The 19,267-nt window shown below is 43.0% G+C and overlaps 3 protein-coding genes across 4 annotated transcripts; 2 read left to right on the top strand and 1 right to left on the bottom strand.

Moving 5' to 3' along the window:
* The first annotated feature begins 375 nt into the window (after positions 1-375).
* Positions 376-11,608, top strand: grm6b (glutamate receptor, metabotropic 6b). 2 transcript variants are annotated; one of them, XM_037251847.1, is made up of 11 exons: positions 376-898; positions 1,764-2,338; positions 5,139-5,355; positions 5,750-5,885; positions 6,333-6,487; positions 6,564-6,704; positions 6,787-6,987; positions 7,495-7,634; positions 7,774-8,397; positions 8,465-8,776; positions 10,469-11,608. In XM_037251847.1, exons 2-11 carry the CDS (start codon positions 1,820-1,822, stop codon positions 10,706-10,708), a joined length of 2,685 nt encoding a protein of 894 aa, XP_037107742.1. In that variant the 5' UTR covers positions 376-898; positions 1,764-1,819; the 3' UTR covers positions 10,709-11,608. The 2 variants fall into 2 exon arrangements, with proteins under 2 accessions (XP_037107742.1, XP_037107743.1); XM_037251848.1 differs by lacking the exons at positions 376-898; positions 1,764-2,338 and having other exon boundaries at positions 5,237-5,355; positions 5,675-5,885.
* LOC119123060 (TRAF-interacting protein) lies at positions 11,603-14,891 on the bottom strand. Its single transcript, XM_037251851.1, has 16 exons — positions 14,736-14,891; positions 14,472-14,577; positions 14,332-14,389; positions 14,169-14,252; positions 14,054-14,093; positions 13,848-13,975; positions 13,667-13,761; positions 13,462-13,575; positions 13,209-13,296; positions 13,035-13,124; positions 12,867-12,955; positions 12,608-12,787; positions 12,470-12,509; positions 12,290-12,394; positions 12,147-12,197; positions 11,603-12,064 (listed from the first exon to the last, which is right to left on the bottom strand). Exons 2-16 carry the CDS (start codon positions 14,567-14,569, stop codon positions 11,957-11,959), a joined length of 1,368 nt encoding a protein of 455 aa, XP_037107746.1. The 5' UTR covers positions 14,570-14,577; positions 14,736-14,891; the 3' UTR covers positions 11,603-11,956.
* Positions 14,892-15,094: 203 nt separating this feature from the next.
* On the top strand, positions 15,095-18,747 carry mon1a (MON1 secretory trafficking family member A). The gene is made up of 6 exons (XM_037251850.1): positions 15,095-15,230; positions 15,730-15,881; positions 16,407-16,766; positions 16,907-17,672; positions 17,740-17,887; positions 17,974-18,747. The coding sequence occupies exons 2-6, from the start codon at positions 15,758-15,760 to the stop codon at positions 18,112-18,114; spliced, it is 1,539 nt and encodes a 512-aa protein (XP_037107745.1). The 5' UTR covers positions 15,095-15,230; positions 15,730-15,757; the 3' UTR covers positions 18,115-18,747.
* The last annotated feature ends 520 nt before the right edge of the window (positions 18,748-19,267 follow it).

Raw genomic sequence — 19,267 nt, 5'->3', positions numbered from 1 at the left:
TAACCACAGGCTAATAAAAGAGTCATAAAGCACGATGCTAATAAATGTGCTGACTGGTCAACTGCTTCAACTGTTTGCTTGACTCCCTGTTGCGATTTACCATTTCGGGGCTGATGAACTTCAGAAATTCCACTAAACCAGATGCAACTACTTGCTTCTCCTTGCATGGTGCTAATATTGACAGGTGGGTGAAAGAATGAGAGCGAATGTATGTGTGTGTGTGAGCGCGGCATGTTTGTTTCTGTGCGTGTGTGTGTGAGTGCATGAATCAAATCACTCATCTAATCTCTCAAAGTGACTGAGGTCCATCATAGTGGGGGTGGAGAGAGTTCTCTATTTGGTTCAGCCGTACAGGGGGGGGAAGCGGGCTAGTCCACCCCGTGGCTTCTTCACAGACGCCTGCATGATAATCCCAATCTGTGGCCATTAGTGCACCCAGAGACTGACTGAGTGAGGAAGGAGTGGGTTCAGCGGAGCGAGTGGGAGGAGGAGGAGGAGGGTGGAGCACCAGCGCAGAGATGCGCACAGAAGGAAAAGAACGAGCGAGAGTATGAAAGAGCTTTTAAGGGATTTGGCGGTGATTTGTAGAATCTCACTGCTGTGATAGTGCACTTTTTTTCCTAACCCTGCCCTGCACTTTTCCTCGACTCTGCCATGATATCATTTCCTAAAGGCGGAAAATTCAGGCACTCATTTGGGGGTTTGGTGCATCACAATTCCAAGTTTTTAGTGCGTTTTTAGTTTGGGTTTTTGTTTTTGCGCGTGAGATGATAGAGAATCTATCTTTGGTGTGCAGAAGACTCCTTGCCTCTGAGATAGAATCGCGCTTTGAAAGAAATATGGATACGTGTGAGCCATAAAATCAAGACTGGTCCACAAGGTGGTGAAGAATGGGCAGGTGAGTGATTTTTTTTTTCTTTTTTAATTTCAAAATGTGATACCATTTATGTAACCTTTAAGAGTTTTAGGGCCACAGATTTTTTTTTTCCCCCCAAATGTGATGTAATGTTATTTTTGCCCAGAGTATTATGGACTTCTGTGAATGCAATTTAGAAATGTTTCAGTATAGTGTTTCCAGTTTTTGCAAAATTTATCACGTTTACTATGTTATGTACTTTGCTGACGATAAAAGATATCTACTTGCTAAATGGAAGATGCACATTATCTGTGTTACAGCCATTTAAAAAAAAATTTATTTTGATTTAATAACCAACATTATGATCATCATAAAGCATGTTCTGCATTCACTGCATACGTTCAATTACGGCACAATTAGCCAAACTGTCGCGTGCCCCCAACATGCTGAGCTGTCAAGCATCATAGTACACCAATTTAAAATCATTAATTCCCAATGAATATATGATATAATTCAAAATGTTTATTATAGTTGTTTGCAGTATATAGTAGCGCTGATGTTTGCAATATAAGAAATCCATTGCATAAAACCAAAATAAATTTGTAGCATTATTACCTTTCTGGCAGTCTCAATGGAAATAAAAAACAAAATTATGCTGCAGCTATATCAAATTTTAGATCTCAGCAGACTGCATCAGTGAAACTAATGGAGTGTCCAGTGAGTGTATTTACACAAAGAGTACTATATCTTAAATCCACAGGCGTTTACAGCCCTGTAAAGAAATAATAATCAAACAAATAAATAAACATGCGCAAGTAAGAAAGAGCGTATCAAGTGATGATGTCAGATATTGTCAAAGTGGAAAAAGCATATGATGACAGGACCTTCATTGTGAATGACCTTGCGGGTGTCACAGGTAGAAGGAGAGGTGTGGTGCTCCAAGTCCCTCGGCTGGTCAGCATCATGACATCAGAAGGCCTCTCATCCCATCCTTGCAGCTGGCTCGGAAAATTGTCCAGACTGCTGTGGATGCTGTTAGTGGGGACGCTTCCCAGTTTGCGGGCCCAGCAGGGCATCCAGCCCCAGTCCCTCAAAATTGAGGGTGACATCACCCTCGGGGGGTTATTCCCAGTGCACTCCCGAGGGCCAGTGGGAGTGCCCTGTGGAGACATTAAACGAGAAAAGGGAATCCATCGCTTGGAAGCTATGCTGTATGCCCTGGACCAGATCAACAGTGACCCAGATCTGCTGCCCAACATCACACTGGGAGCCCGGATACTGGACACCTGCTCCAGAGATACCTACGCGCTGGAGCAATCACTGACTTTTGTCCAAGCCCTCATTCAAAAGGACACGTCCGACGTGCGCTGCGCCAACGGAGAGCCGCCGATCCTCCCCAAACCAGAGAGGGTGGTTGGAGTCATCGGGGCCTCCGGCAGCTCCGTATCCATCATGGTGGCCAACGTGCTCAGGCTTTTTTCGGTAAGATGTCTTCCACTTCTGCTCGCATACTCCTGGAAAAAAAAAAATCCTTATCCTTAAGTGTGCTGATGTGAAAGCCATTCATTTCTAACCAGTCAAAAATTAAACCCACTGCTTGATGTCTGCTAGCCAGAACTGCTAGCTTCGCTGTGCTTGTTTATGGACTGTGTGTGTGTGACTAGAGCAGGGTTGTCAAACTCATCTTTTTCACGGGCCTCATTGTATTCATAGGTTCTTTCGGAGGGCCATTATGACGGTCAACCCAAATAAATGTATGAGCACCTCATATTATATACAGTCAAAGCTACAAAACAAACTGACAAATAACTCGTTTTCAAATCAGATGAGTAAAAACTGGTCAAATATTTAAAAAAATAGATATTAAAAGTGAAGTCAATTTACAATTCTAGTAATGACACGAATTGATGCACAATTTGTCTTCGCAGGCCACATAAAATGATGTGGCGGGCCGTATCTGGCCCCCGGGCCTTGACTTTGACACCTGTGGACTAGAGTGTGAGACGGTTACACTTCTTGGATTATGATTGCTCCTGAATTTGTTTATTAGGATTTTTATGGCTGTTATTCAATCTATCATGAGCCGCATGGAATAACATGAAGGGACTGAATATAGCCCAGGGGCCCAATGATAGTAACATCAGGCTATTTGGGCACCCTAGTGTGGAGAAGGAGTAAAATCCAGCTTTGCTGGCATGTTGAGTTAACCTAGACCACCACCGGCTAATCTGTTTTGTAGCTTTTGTCCAGACAATCGACCTGTGATGATTACGCTGCTCATAGTAACGTTCGGTCACAGCTGAGCCTAAATCCTACATGCGCGATGTCATGTTTTCATCGAATTACCGCCACGCTATGGCTGCAAATCTACAGATACGGCAAGATGAAAACAGACGGTTTCAAACGAGCAAGGTTTTAGAGGCATTTCTTCTCCTTCCCGGGGGCGACTTGCATTCTTTATGATGAGGATGCTCCCTGGGAGCCAAGGAGCGGCAGCTTGCATACAGGGCAGATGTTAACTACAGAATGATAGATCCCCAACCTCCACTAAGCCCCTCTCAGCAGCTCAGGACCCTGGGCTGAAAATAGAGCATCAGGCCAGAGGATGACATTGGTTCCAGGATAACAGCAACTTGCGGAGGAGTAGATTTAGCTAAATGGTGCGTTTCAGCCAACTGTCCATATGTGCTGCACTCTCTGCTGCACATGCTTCTCCGCTCACACACACTGTGATGTGCACTGAACATCTGCTCTGAAACAGAGGAGGAGGCGTCTCAACCAATACACACCACTTTAGGGAAATTAAAAAAAGACTTCTATTATCATTAATGTCGTACGGCAAAGTGACTGAACTCTAAATAGCCTACAATTCGTTTTTGAAATGAGACATATTAGGATTTTATGTTCTTTTGCAAATTATAAACCGCTTCTGGGAATTGTAAAGGGGTTATATATTGTACAATTGATGTTTTAATGGCTCACATTCAATAATGTTTAATCAAACAAGTACATTTTTGTTAGCTGCCTCTTTTTGAAAATGCGTCTGCAAGTTTTGAATTTGCCTGACTGTGACATTACAGTGTGGCTAATTTAAATAACAATAACCCCCATACCAACTTTTTCCTCTCTTGACGCAAATTAGCTAATGCCGGACGGAGTCTGCAGCATTACTCCACATTAGCGTTTGTTCAATGTGTTAGCGAAATTAGCTTTGGATACTCTTGAAGCTTGGGAGTAAAAAATGTGCTATAATTTTTGCTACTTGGGATATTTTGACAAAAGTATTTTTCAGACATGTAATCAAGACAAATGAGATTTTATTTCATGAAAACTGTTTAAAGTTGGGAAAGTTGAATTATCCTTTGATAAAATGTTTGGAGGTTCCGGGCAAAATACTCCAAGGATCGAGAATTACAGCAAACTCAACCCCTTTTGAAATTCTTGTTGGATTTATTCTGTTTGAGTCTGACACTGCTCACCTCTCCTCGACTACAAGTTGTACCAATAGGAATATAACAACTTTGTGTTACCTTGACAATACTGATACGACAACATGGAATTTAGAATCCATACGGTTGTGAAGCCAGTGACACTCGGCCGCTGTACTTGAGGAATTTCCATTCAGAAGTCTGCTCATCCCTTTCAGAAGGACATATGAGCAAACTCGATGGGGTTAAACGCAAAGCAGCAAAGCGCCCTCCAGAATTAAATATATTGTATGGCTTACAACTGAGAAATGCTAACCTTTTTCTAGTCCCTGATCTCTGTCTCTCCCTCTGTGCTTAACGTAATTTGACTAAAAACCCTCTAATCCTTCCAGATAATCTGTGAAATGGTTCTCGCTCTCCTCTCTTCTTCTCCCTTCTCTACCCCTTGTGTCTACCTTCCTCTACGTGGCTTCGGAGCGTTCGCCGTTAAGCCAGGCACAGGGAGCGAGCGGCATTAGCTGGGTCAGAGTTGAAACGATGTAAAGACGGAGTACACCTCTGAATTAATCTTCTCATTTGTGTTCCCTCTCAAACAAATGCTTTTACAGCTGTGTCTTTATTTCACTCCTTTCTGAGAATGAATTAACAATGAGTTCTCTCAATGAACGTCCACTTTTGGGATGTTAATCCCCTGCAGTGCGTCAGCGTTCCGACGCAGCCATCAATTTATGGACTGTAAACTGTACAATTTGAATCCATTCTTTATTTAACTAGCTAATGAGATCTCAAAAAGGTTTACAAGATGGACTAGAACAACAAGACATACAAGAAATGGATCCATCTGTGTGTTTCAGATTCCCCAAATCAGTTACGCCTCTACCGCCCCGGAGCTGAGCGATAATAGTCGATACGAGTTCTTCTCCCGTGTGGTACCTCCCGATTCTTACCAGGCCCAGGCCATGGTGGACATCGTGAAAGCTATGGGTTGGAACTACGTCTCAACACTAGCCTCCGAGGGCAACTACGGAGAGAGTGGAGTTGACGCTTTCCTTCAGATATCCAGAGAAGCAGGTTGTTTTTCTGAGTCTACACTGCAGTCACATTAATATTAATTTAATATCCAGCACACAGAGTGAAGCCCCCGGCTACTCAGATGTTACCAGGGTTCACGATACCTGATCTCACTCACTCACGCACGCACGCACACGGACGCATGCACGTGCACTGAATTATGTTATGCTAATATGAAACCTTAACATGTCCCTTGCAGCCATTAATCACACTGCTCATACTAAGATAAAAATGTATTAAATGTAATCAGCAGAAGAACAATTACTTGTCATATGAAACCCGTATATTTCTTGATCCTATATTTTTTGTGTTTTTGTAGACAAATAGGTGTCATGTGATGCAGAGACGGGCGCAAACAAAAAGAATGATAACATATTGTACATGTGCAACACAGGGGGGCTGTGTATTGCACAGTCCATAAGAATTCCTCGAGAGCCCAGACCTGGGGAGTTTGAGAAGATCATCAAAAGGCTGATGGAGACATCCAACGCTCGCGGGGTCATCATCTTTGCCAATGAGGACGACATCAAGTGAGTGCAGCAGGAAACGGTCATCTTGATGGTGACGAGTTGCATTCTCAAGACCTTATGTGAAAGATGCAAGTCGGTTCAAAAGAGCTAAATGATTGCCATGTGACAATTTATATGCTCAGTAAAATAATTATGTCAGGAAAAACAATGTCAAAAACAAAGCACAATGCAAGAGAGATGGAGAGATTTGCATTTTGAACTCCATTATCAAGTCATGCTTTTAATTAGCTTTGAAGCAATGACTCGGAATTTATCTTAATTAAATCTTTCTTTTTTTTTGTCCGGAGCAATGTCTGTCTGATTAGTCCAGATTGCATCATCGGGGTGAGAAGATAAAGTGAATGCAAAATATTCAACATATTTCAATCGTTTCCATGCATCTTGTCTACTCACTCTCAAACTAAGAAATGACTTTTGTCTTAAATCTGAATTTTTTTTTCCTTGCAGGCGAGTGTTGCAAGCTGCTAAAAAGGCCAATTTGACCGGCCACTTTCTATTTGTTGGCTCCGACAGCTGGGGGGCCAAGAACTCCCCCATCCAAGACCAGGAGGAGGTGGCGGAGGGCGCCGTCACTATCTTGCCAAAAAGAGCCTCTATTGACGGTACGCCAAACGGAGAAATTGAATCTCTACCACAATTACGGAAATATAACGTTATAAATTTTGCAAAACGATTCAGGATTTGACCAATACTTCACGACAAGATCTCTGGAAAACAACAGAAGGAACATTTGGTTTGCTGAATTTTGGGAGGACGACTTCAAGTGTAAACTAACGCGGCCTGGCATCAAATACGAAGCCGACAGAAGAAAATGTACAGGTAAATTCCACGTTACAGAAGTCATCGAGGTGAAGAATTCTAAATGTTGTTTACCTGATGCGACACGTCTGTGTTCTCCTAGGTGAAGAGAGAATAAGTCGAGACTCTGTGTATGAACAGGAGGGGAAGGTGCAGTTTGTGATCGACGCCGTTTACGCTATGGCTCACGCCTTACACAGTATGCACATGGACATGTGTCCCGGTTCCATGGGCGTTTGTGAAAAGATGGACCCCGTGGAGGGACGCATGCTCCTCCAATACATTCGCTCTGTCAATTTCAATGGTACGATCTCAAAGTTGGCTTTTCTCTGACCCCTCTTGCGTAATGCGTGGTGGTGCTCATGAAAAAAAGATTTGACTTTGGGTTTCTGTGAGGTTAAACTGAGCTTGAGTTGTGTCCGCTAATGTATGGCACTCGACTAAAACTAGAACGCGGCGCATCCCTGCGGCTGCCTCCACGTTCAACGCTTTTCATCATCGTTCATTAAAAAGTCACCTTTTGCAAAAAGGGAAAAAATGTTCTGTGAAAGCATATTCACTGCTCGCTTCTTGCAAGATGACCTTGGCTTGTATGGCGTTTTTTTTTCTTCTGATTGTTGGCCTACGGGCAACTGAAAGGAACGTCCAATCACGTTACGGCACCGGAGGAAAGTGTAGTGAAAGACCATTGAAGTGCATGAGAGCCTTCACTAAAGCACATCATGCACTTAGCTTTCAAAAGATCGCCTGTGCTGAGTTTGTTTACCTTTGTATTTTAAAAGCCATTCAAACACTGCTTTCCGTCCAACAGGAAGTGCTGGAACCGGTGTGATGTTCAATGAGAATGGAGACGCACCTGGACGATATGACATCTTCCAGTATCAGCTTTCCAATGTCTCCAACCCTGGCTATAAGGATATTGGACAATGGACAAACCACCTGCGACTCAATGTAAGATGTGTTTTAGGGAGAGACGCAAACTCATTAGCTGATTGGGGACAACGAAGAAAGCAGTCTAAACAACAACAAATTGCGAAGAGCTCAGTTTGAGCGCACGACAATAACAATACTACGTGTGCTCCTCTCATAGCCGGAGGAGATGCAATGGTCAGGCGGTGCCCGCAAGATCCCAGATTCCGTCTGCAGCTTCCCGTGCGAATCCGGTGAGAGGAAGAAGATGGTGAAGGGCGTTCCCTGCTGCTGGCACTGTGAGCTCTGTGACGGCTACCAGTATCTCCTGGACGAGTTCAGCTGTGACATGTGCCCGTTCGACATGCGACCCCTGGAAAACCGTACGGGGTGCCGGCCCACGCCTATCATCAAGCTGGAGTGGAGCTCCCCCTGGGCCATCATCCCCGTCTTCCTGGCAATTTTGGGCATCCTGGCCACCACGGGGGTTATCGGCACGTTCATCCGCTTCAACGACACCCCTATCGTCCGAGCCTCCGGCAGAGAGCTCAGCTACGTGCTGCTGACGGGCATCTTCCTCATTTACCTGATTACCTTTCTGATGATCGCCGAGCCCAGCGTCGGGGTTTGCGCCTTCCGCAGGCTGCTTCTGGGGCTCGGCATGTGCATCAGCTATGCCGCCATGCTGACCAAAACCAACCGGATCTACCGCATCTTTGAACAGGGCAAGAAGTCGGTCACGCCACCAAAGTTCATCAGTCCTACTTCTCAGCTCATTATCACCTTCATTCTTATCTCGGTGCAGGTAGACGCGAGCCGGTTCGACTCACATTTAGCTCCGATTCAAACTAATGACAGCGCTTTCTCTCCAGGTACTCGGTGTGTTCGTTTGGTTCGGCGTGGTGCCCCCGCACACCATCATCGACTACGAAGAGCAGAAGCCTCCAAATCCTGAGTTTGCCCGAGGGGTTCTCAAGTGCGACATGTCCGATCTGTCTCTCATCCTGTGTCTGAGCTACAGTATCGTTCTGATGATCACCTGTACGGTGTACGCCATCAAGAGCAGAGGAGTTCCCGAGACGTTCAATGAGGCCAAGCCCATCGGCTTCACCATGTACACCACCTGCATCATCTGGCTGGCCTTTGTGCCCATCTTCTTTGGCACTGCGCAATCGACTGAGAAGGTACTTTCAAGTCATGTTTGGGGTTTTCAATTCTGGGTTTTGGTCATTTTGGTCACGCGTTCCTTGGGTGTCTTGTTATTAACTCGGTCCCACGTGTCTTCCAAACAGCCAATATGTCTTGTCCTGGTGTTTCCTTGTTGTCTCGTCAGTCGATTTGGATTTAGTTCCTTGCTTTTATTTCTTTCCAGTTGATTGTCTTCTTGTCTAGTGATGTTTTGTTATCTGCTCCTGTGAGTCCTTTATTGCCCAAGTCGGGTTCCTACTACCAGTTACTTTGTTTCTCATTTTAGGCATTGAGAGTTTAGTTTAATCATCAATCCCAATACTTTGTTTGATTTTCGTTTTCTTTAAATTCATTTTTTTTTAAGAGCATGTGTGCCTCGCCTTTTTGAAAATAATACAACAAATAGAGTAAAAACAGATGAGAAGCAAAGGCGATGGGGGTGGGGCAAGTCTAAAATGCTTAAAGTAAAAAGCTTAATGTGGCTTAATGTCCAGAAACCGTGATCACATTTATGGACGCAAAGTGTTTCCTTCGCCACAGAAAAAAACGTAATGTCGCTTGATGGCAGAAAACTGCCATCAATCGAAAATGATGACACGCACACACTGTGTAATGAAATCCTTCAAATGGTCCGCATGAAACCCAAGTTGGTCGTCTCGTACTATTTTCTTCCCATTCCACTTACCGGACATCCTGGCATCCTTTTACTTAGAGGCAGCATTTCATTTACCTCACGGGCTATTTCTATTGTCACAAAGAACACAACTTGGGGAAAATATATAAAAAAAAAAAAAAGAAGACTAATAAAGAGATGTATTATCAACCAGTGAGGCCTGAACAATTCAAGCCTGTGGTGCTTTCAAAATCTTTTCACCTCTTTGAAATGGGAATAAAGAGACATAGGAAAGAGAGGACAGAAAGGAAATAGGTCAGAGTTGGGGGATGGACACAAACCCTTTTGAATCACAACCCATTCAATAAATCATCACTCAAATAAGGGTTCTAAATATAGACTTTTGAGCATCCCATGAAAATATTATTTATCCTCCCTCCATGTGCAGGATCACGTGCAGGCTGGCCTCTACTTGCTGTCTATTCACATTCGTTGACGATTTCTAAAGCAATGCATCAAGCTTGCCTTGGGCCATAAGCACATCAATCCAATCCATACATCACTACAGCTCCTTTCAGAAATCAGGTGTGGGGGTGGGTCATTGAGTGACAGATAAAAAGCATGGATGAGCTGATAAAAAAAAAAAAAAAAACATTCCGAAGGGATACTGCTGAAGATGTGTGCCCAGTAGTGTAGCATTTATGACTTATTCATGCCACAAATATATCTTATTTATGGCACATGTGTGTTGTTTTATTTATAAGCAGTACAGTTCACTTGAATAATGAGTTTATAATTCATCTGTGTCAATCTCAGGGGAAGTCAACTTTCATTATTGGTGTTGGCTTGGCGAGAGCAACTGAGAATTGATGTCAATCAAGGCCTCTATAAAGACTCATTGTACATACACTGGTCGTAAATTCGTCGGTTCCGTATTGCTGTTTCCGCCGAAGGATCATATTTACTGTAATTATTACTCCTGCATTTGCATAAATTAGTAATCCCTTATACGTTCTTGGGTGTACCTAAATTATGCATGCCCAGATTTTTGATCTGCTCCTGTTTCCTTTCCAAGATGTTCATCCAGACCACCACTCTGACAGTGTCCATGAGCCTGAGTGCCACCGTGTCGCTGGGTATGCTCTACGTCCCCAAAGTCTACGTGATCATCTTCCACCCGGAGCAGAACGTACAGAAGCGAAAGCGTAGTTTCAAAGCTGTGGCGCAGGCGGCCACCGTGTCGACGCACCTGTCGCAGAAATCCAACGACAAACAGAACGGCGAGTCCAAGATTGAGCCAGACAGATCACAGTAAAGGAGACTCAAGTGAGACAATTGATTCATCACGTGACATCACAAGCGCCCTTATTGACACTATCAGCAAAATGAAACAAAAAAAAAAAGCATTTATCTGGTCTGTTACTTCCCTCTTCTTGTTATCACCAGCAATGTTCCTGGATTTCGCTATTTGACTCCCGACCAACGCATAAATGGACATCAAAGAACTCACCATAATGGAAATTATAAACTAAAAAAAGCCTTGGGCAGTCTACATTCAATTAGAAAATTCACCCCAAATCCCCAATATTTTGTGACTAATATTTTCAATTTAATATATATACTAGGGGTGCTCATTTTGAGATTTCTAAAGGCACGCACAGCTCATTTTCAGTGCGAAATTCTTCAGCACGAGAAAGAATTCTCATTTACCGCCATCAAGAAGGTATTGTTGCTCGTAAACCTGCCCTGGAAAACGCTGTCTCGGAAAAAAAATAAGCTGTCTGGTGACCTTTCTTCCACAGAAAAATGAAGCCTACAGTGGAAGTCTCTTGGGGTTGACGAGGCGTATTATTTTCTGGTTGCACTGCATGGATTTCAGTGTTGTTAAGCTTTAGGCCTCTGTTTGTTCAAAAAGGGCTGGAGTGAGGATTGATTGCACTGAAAGTTGTTTGGAAAATACACCGCATATTTATCTTTGAAAATTGGAAACGCATTCAATGTTCCGTTATAATTGCAACGATATTTTGAACACAGCCTGTAAGCGTTCACATTGTTGTGAAATGGCGTTTTGTAAAACATCCGAGTTTGCTGTGCAATGCAGCACTTGCAGCGTCCTCTACGGTAAAAAGTGTTTATAGCGCCCTCTCCTGGAGAAAACACCACTGAAGCACGACCAAGGGTAAACACATTAATAAAAATAGTCTTTATTATTGAAGTTGGGTTACAGTTCATGTTGACATCTAATTTTGGAAAACCATGATTCATTACAACACAGAATATATGAAATAAGTGCAAAAAGACCATATTTCAATATTAACTGAAATAGTTTTGATGACCACGATGCATTCACTGATATTTGAAACAGGAAATAGTCTCGCCAACAAAACTTTTTAAGTGTTTACACACACACGCACATGGAAATTTGCTTTCACAAAAAAAAATTACATTAAGTGGTCAGCCACCTAACTGCCTTTACATTTTTTGTTATTCAAAAAGAGTCCCATTTTGGGATGAATGGGAAGAACCCTGTCAAACATTTCACATTGCATCGATTTGTGATTTGTCACTCAAGGTAGTTGTCCATTGTCAGGCACGGTGCTGTCTTTACTGTCGGCCTAATCACCTTTTTTCTTCGAGCTTTCATGAGTGGGCGAATCACTGCCAACGAAGACTGTGGAAGAGGTTCGGGTTAAGGAACGTTGCCGTTCACTTTAGAGATTAAACGTGTCAGACGATACAGAGCAAACGGATACAGGTTGGATGAATGTAGTTCGTCCTCCTAAGCCATCATAACCACTTTTCACCTGAAATGAGAAGCACTTTCATTGACTTAACAACCTTACAATAAATCCAATTGAATGTAAAGACATTCAAAATGAAAGGCAGGTTCACATACCGCTCCAAACGTCCTCTGAGGTTCATGCATGTTACCAAAAGCCTTTCTTCGGAAAAGCAGCGAATTCCTAAAAAGAGGATCCACGGCTCCATCCTCCTCTCGGGCCTAAGAGACAAAAGTCCTGAGTGAGAAATACTTGCGATTTGGAAGCAGACCTTGCGAAGCGTTTCTTCAAGATACCTTGCTTGATATCCTCTCATTGTGTTTGGAAACCAACGCCCTGATAAATGTAAACAATTAGTACTTATTACATATTTAATCTGGAGTTGAAGACAAAATAACACACTTTGAGTACACAACTCTGCAGAAAATACTTACGGCTGATGTTCTAAACGCATCTTCTTTGTTGGAGTCTTTGCTGGTTTCTTGGCTGGAGTCTTTGCTGGTCTCTTGGCTGCGCAATCGGGTGTCATTAAATCACAAGTTAAATTGAGGTCAATATCGTCACCATCTATAGGCTGATGGAGGTGCGGCTGTTTGAGATCTATCGGAGCGGGGCTGGAATGTGGAAAAAGGAAAAGCCTGGTGAGCAGAATTGGTCAAATTGAACTGTATGGTGTACTGTATGGGAATTTACCTCTCAAAGACGAGCCGACTGAGCATCTCATTTGTCCTCGTTGGGGTGCTCAGAGATTTCTGAAGAAACTCCACCTTCTTCTTCAAACTCTATGGAAAGACACGTATGCGGGAAAACGTGGGTTCCTCTGACCCCGAGTGCCCAAATAATCGTGTTGCTGCGCCTTACAGATATCTCTTTGTCAGCATTGACTAGATCGTTTTGCAGAGACTTCATGTCCTCTTTTGTTCGGGTCACTTCAACAGAGGCCTTTTGGAACTAAATGGCACAGAAACTATTGCTGAAACAGCACGACAACAAATGCAAATGTGCATGATTAGCGACTTGCTAAATGGATGTCACCTTGCTGTTGGAGGTGACCACGTCTTTCCTCAGCTTCTCGCACATGTCATTAGAAGACTTCAAGTTTCCCTTTAACCTGTCATACTCTCTAAAAAGAAAGCAGGCGATGCAATGAATGCATCGGATCACGACAGGAATCAAATTGGGTTGGATCGTACGCTGTGTGGTTTAAGTGACAATTCCGATTTATAGCACTTGGACCTGCAGCGTAAATCCAGCCTCAGAAAGATCACAGTCTTGGAGTCATACATACTTTTTGAGAGAAATGCAGAAGATTGAGAGCTGCTCCACAGCAGCCTGACTCACACCCATGTCTGTAATCATGGACTCCACCTCAGTTCTTTGGCCCTGTAACAAAACAGCCATGCTGGACACACAGCAGCAGTGTAAGCAAAGACTTTGGTGGTACAAAGAACGCAGAACAATTACTCAAGACAACCGAATTTGAGTGCAGTTACTTTTCATAGGTTTTTATTTTGGTCCTCAGTCTACGGGTCTCGTCCTTGGCAGCGTGAGCATCCACATGTTGAGTCTCCAGGTAAGTCATTTGTTTCTGTGCAGTAATAAAAACAAAATGTGGACAATGTGGGATAGACTTCTGAAACTGAGACCAATTCAAATAATGAACAGATTGCGTACTCTGAGAGCAGAACACAACGTGCCCTTTTCTAAAAGTTCTTTCTGCACGCTGTCCAAGCCTCTCCTCTGTATTTCCACAGTGTTCTTCAAATCAACCAGTGTTTTCTGTTTGTCCCGACAGTCTCTCTCTAAAAAAAACATCAAACATTTATTTCATTGACTGGGAGTCATTGTTGACCGAGAAACAATAATAAACAAAAGTTTACCTTTCAAGCTTAAAGCAGCCTTCAGCCTATGAAGCTCATCCTGAGAAGATGAAGTGCACAGTGACTATATGACTCAATGCTTTAGTGCTAATCTTGAAATGTAATTTTGAGGTACCGCCAAGCTCTCTGGATTTGCTGAACGTGCTTCGTCGGAACCACTGTCAAAATAGAGCTTGTAGATTATTTGCCGGGTGCTGGCCTATACACAGAGGATTAAGTCTTTTGAGTTGAGATCAGCATTGGTGAGAAAAGTAGTAGTGCAGTGATGGACAAATGACCTGTTTCCGACACGTTGGGCATGTTCTTGTCGGGGCTGATTGAAACCATTGAAGGAGGCTAGTAGGTGAGGAAAAGAAAACAAATTATACAACCAAAACAAATTAAAATACGCAGTTTGCATTCAATCGGATGACTTTACCAGGTACTGTGGAACGTGTGTCCGCAGTTGATGGCAGCAACATCTTTGGAGTTGTCCAATAATTCGCAGCAAATTGTGCAAAATGCACGAATAGGCATCTTAATTCCTGTTATGAACGCAGTAACATAAAAGCGCATTACACAAACGGTATGGCAGAAAATGGTTGAACGTGAGCCACAATGGTTAGCTAACAATAGCAAGTAGCCTCAACAGAGTAGACATACCATCAAAATCACTGTATAGTCTGTTGTAATAAATACATACCGTGGGTTATCTTGAATGTGTCATGTGAATTTATAATCAGGACTCAGTTAAATTGCAGTTAGCGATGAAGATTTTCGATTATTTTACTTCACGTTCTCTCGCCGCCATACGTTCAAATACTAAACTAGCCCCGCCCATATGTTGCGTTAACTGTCCGAGTTCAGGCTCGGTTTTTACGCTGTTAGCGTTCAGAAAGCTCTTTTTTTCTTGTTCTTGATTTTACTTACTGAATTATCCCTATAACACACGACAGTTTTTTTTCCCGTGATTTAACTACTTCTGTTTTAATTAATCTGTTTTCATTTTAATCAGTGGTTGGGAAGAGTTCGCAGGCGATTCTTCTTAGGTCTCAAAGTGGGGAGAACTTCATATCCCACAATTTCACTTCCGCATCCGTGCTGGCCAAAAATGTATCTACGGTTGACAACCAGGAAGAAGAAGAAGAAGAGACGATTCCTCGGAGAGCATAGCTGCAGACAGTTCTGGAAATGAAAGGTGGTTATTTGTTTCTTGCATAAAACCGCGACACAAGTACGAGTTAGACATGAGTCAAGGCTTAATTCGCCCATCCGATCGAAAGTCGGTTGTCAAGTCGGTCGAGTTTCTCCTCGAGTATCTCTGACGTCTTTCGCGTATACAACGTGAATTATGTAAAGCGTTCAAGACAGCGTTAACTCAAAAATGACATCTTTATTAATGGAATTTCCAAGTACTCTGGGTTTGATAGTAAGTTCAATTCTACTCTTTGAAAATCGACATTGGAAAGTTCACAAAATATTACAAATCCACGATGACAACTAGATTTAGTTTGATGTCACACTGAGATGGGTTATTATGCCGTTCTGTAATATTTTTCCGCTAATGTAAAGTAGCCAACAATTATGCCAACAGGTAAATGCATTTATTATTCCAATACAAAATCACAAGTGCCTAATGATATGCAAATAAATGTGAATTTGGCCATAATGTAGTTTGCGTGTGTACTTTCTCCTAGGTGTGTGTATGTGCTCGCTGTAATAGTGATGGATGGAGAACGCCAACGACCATCTGTGCCATGGGAGAATGGTACCCTGACACCTGGGCACCATCTTTGTATTGAGAGAGCTGACAGTCCTACACCAGGTTTGGTGGAGGGCACAGAACCAGGTGAGGCTCTCCAAATTCAACCACGAATCAATCTGACAATCTGCAATCCATTCGCTCCATTTCATCATCTCAAGAGTTCGGAAGATGCCTGTTGTAACGTTTTTGATATTCAGTTGTTTATCCAGGTTCCCAATATTATGCATGCTCAGTTTCAAACGGACTTTATGGGAGCGACTAATGGAACAACAAAGTCATCATTGGTTAATGATAGCATTCAAGTTTCCACCAGCACTTTTCTGACTTTGACTGTCTGCTGGGAAAAAGTAGCCAGTGTGCTCTGCTGTGTGACGAAACATGCATACAAGAATAACATTGTCACTTATTAACCTCACTTTGGTGTGAAAGTGATTGCATGAATTTTGCTACTAATTCTTCAACTACTTCTACTACCCTGACCAACTTTTACCCTTGTTGTGTCTTTTATCCTTTTTGTTATCTTCATAGAGTTTGTTGTTGACTTTCTGTCTTGCTCATTCAGTATCATACACTTAACACATTGTGAATGAACATGACCGGTTCACACAGGTGCAGGTCAGAAAAGCGCCATGTTTGTCCACGCGCAGTCCTTTGAGGATCTGACCGCAGAGGCCGAAGAGGCTCGCAGGGAGGCCGAGATGCTCAAATCCCAAGAGTGTGGCGAGGGTATCAGAGCGCTTGTGAAAGAGCAACACAAAAGTCCTTCAGACTGCAGGACCAAAGAGGAAGATGTGTTCAGCGAGGCATGGAGGAGCCACAAGAAGCACATGTTTGTGCTGAGCGAGGCAGGAAAGCCAATTTACAGCCGCTACGGCACAGAAGAGGCCCTGTCCAGCACCATGGGAGTCATGATGGCCCTCGTATCTTTTGTCGAGGCCGAGAACAACGTCATCCGCTCCATCCATGCAGGTTAGAACACACTTCACCTCGAAAAAGTCATAATTAGTTTGAATTTTTCGAGACCTCACAGATGATGTCGGCGTATCGTAGGAAAGAAAGTGCATGCCAAAGAAAGGACACTTTTGTTAAATGAACATCTCTTTTCTCAGATGGTTGCAAAGTGGTTTTCCTCACCAAGAGTCCACTGGTCCTGGTGGGCGTGTCCCGCACGTGTCTGTCAGACAAAGAGCTGCTGAGAGAGCTGCAGTATGTCTACTATCAGATTGTCAGCCTGCTCACCCTCACCCAGCTCAACCACATCTTCCAACACAAGCAGAACTATGACTTGCGTCGCCTGCTGGCCGGCTCCGAGTACCTCACCGATAACCTTCTGTATCGGCTGGACCGCGACCCGGGCCTGCTGCTCAGCGCCGTCACCTGCCTGCCGCTGCCCAGCTCGTCCCGGGACATCATCTCGTCCAGTCTGCAGGCCGCCAAATCCAAAAATCTCGTCTTCTCCATTCTTCTGGCCGGAGACCGCCTGGTTACTCTGGTTCGGAAAAAGGACCAGTTCCTACACCACATAGACTTGCACCTGGTCTTTAACCTGGTTGGCTCCTCTTCATCGTTTCGAGAGGGAGAAGGCTGGACGCCTATCTGTCTGCCAAAGTTCAACACCGCGGGATTTTTCCATGCTCACATTTCCTATTTGGAACCTGCTTCGGAGCTGTGCCTTATCCTGGTCTCAACTGACCGAGAGGACTTTTTCAACATGTCTGACTGCAAGCAGAAGTTTCTCGACAGGCTGAATAAGCGCAGTGCTTATCAAGCCCTGAAGGAGGCGCTCAAGTCTCGCAGCTATTCGGTGGATCAAGTGGGCATTCCTGAACTCAGGCACTTCATGTACAAATCAAAGAGCTCTGGGCTGTATACCAGGTGGGAAGCTACATATTTCACTCTGGGTTTCAAATCAATCAAAGTTAATCTGATTTTCTGCCTCCAGTCCAGAGTTTCCTCTGTTGTACCAGTCCGAGGAAGAGCAGGAGAGGCTCATGGCTTCGTACCAGGACCTTCACAGTTACGTGCACCATCCGACACGACCCGTACGCTCCTACTACCGCTGTGGTGAAACTGAAAACATGATGGCATGGGTGAGTGTTGGTGTTTTCGATCACTGGATTAAATAGAATTTGTTTTCAAAGCTGAAGTTTACCAGTGCAGTTTGTTCCCCCTGCAGGTGACTAGTGGCTTTGAGCTTTACCTGTGCTTCAGTCCCCTGGGCACAAAGGCGTTGGCCGTTTCGGCTGTCAACAAACTACTGAAATGGATTAGGAAGGAGGAGGATCGACTCTTCATCCTGAGTCATTTAACGTACTGACGTTTGTCTGTGTAAAGCCTGAACATGTTTCGGGTTTATGCCTAAATTCAGTATCAAAGCTATGCACGCCTAGTTGCCATTAAATTAACAGTAAAAGCAGGTATATGGCTGAGATTTTTTTTTTTAAAGCCATATCTTATTTTTATTACTTTTAGTATGGTTAAGAACTGTTTGTAGCACCCACAACACACCTTACATGACTTACAAAAGTTTTTAACTCGAACTCTCCTGTACCACATCAGTGATAACTGGAATTCTTCTATTGTAACGATGAGTAACTGCATTCCTGTTTTTGTTTTGCATATGATGACCGTTAATTGGGACGACCACGATCATACTTACATTATGGTATGTTCATGCATGAAATGACACTTCACAGAAACGTCATGGATCACAATTGTGGGTTGTATGAACTGTAAGGTCATCAGTTTCTTGTGTGTTTTAATTAGAATACCGCTGCACTTACGTATCGATGAAAATGCTTTAATCAGTTTGCATTTGAGTAAACTTCATCTCTTTTGGTCCACATTTTTATGCTTTAACTGATGGCAAAGTTCAAAGGCAATTAAATGATTTAGGACCGTAAATAAAATAAAAAAAAATACTGTGTATAAATAAAAGTATTAAACAGTGCATCTTTCTGTCTATGTTTTGTATGACAAGAAAATATAACACTGAAACTTTAGTTACCAACACTGGTATCGCTGTAATTTTTTTAGTGCTTTAAGTTGTACAACGAAATTTGGAGTGCTACTCCCTTTCTAGTGCAAACATTACAACAATTCCAAAAAGTATAAAAGGAAGTCTGAGAATAAAAGTGAAAGAACTTATTTACAGTATAACTATAAGCCTAAGAATAAAAGTAAAAGATTTTATTTACAGTATGTTCGATGTGGGTATTTATATTAACCTGACTGAGGTTTGTACAAAAAGTAAAGAATAAATAGTTATTGCACGTAGTTTTAAAGGAATATTGGTGTTGTATTATAGCTGGTGTTGTTTTCTCTCAGAGTTCAGAGTGGTGATGGAAACTGTTTTTCAGTCTTATGCGTACCTGCATTAAACATGCACTTCTGTTTCCTAAACAAGTTAACTGTAAAGGAACATTTTGCAGTACGGTTAGTCAAGCACAACCTGATGAGAACAATCATAA

Source organism: Syngnathus acus, chromosome 5, assembly GCF_901709675.1.
Source record: "Syngnathus acus chromosome 5, fSynAcu1.2, whole genome shotgun sequence".
NCBI classification, from domain to species: Eukaryota; Metazoa; Chordata; class Actinopteri; order Syngnathiformes; family Syngnathidae; genus Syngnathus; species Syngnathus acus.
Note: the sequence above shows the minus strand (reverse complement) of the source record. Positions and strands in the feature narration are given on the sequence as shown.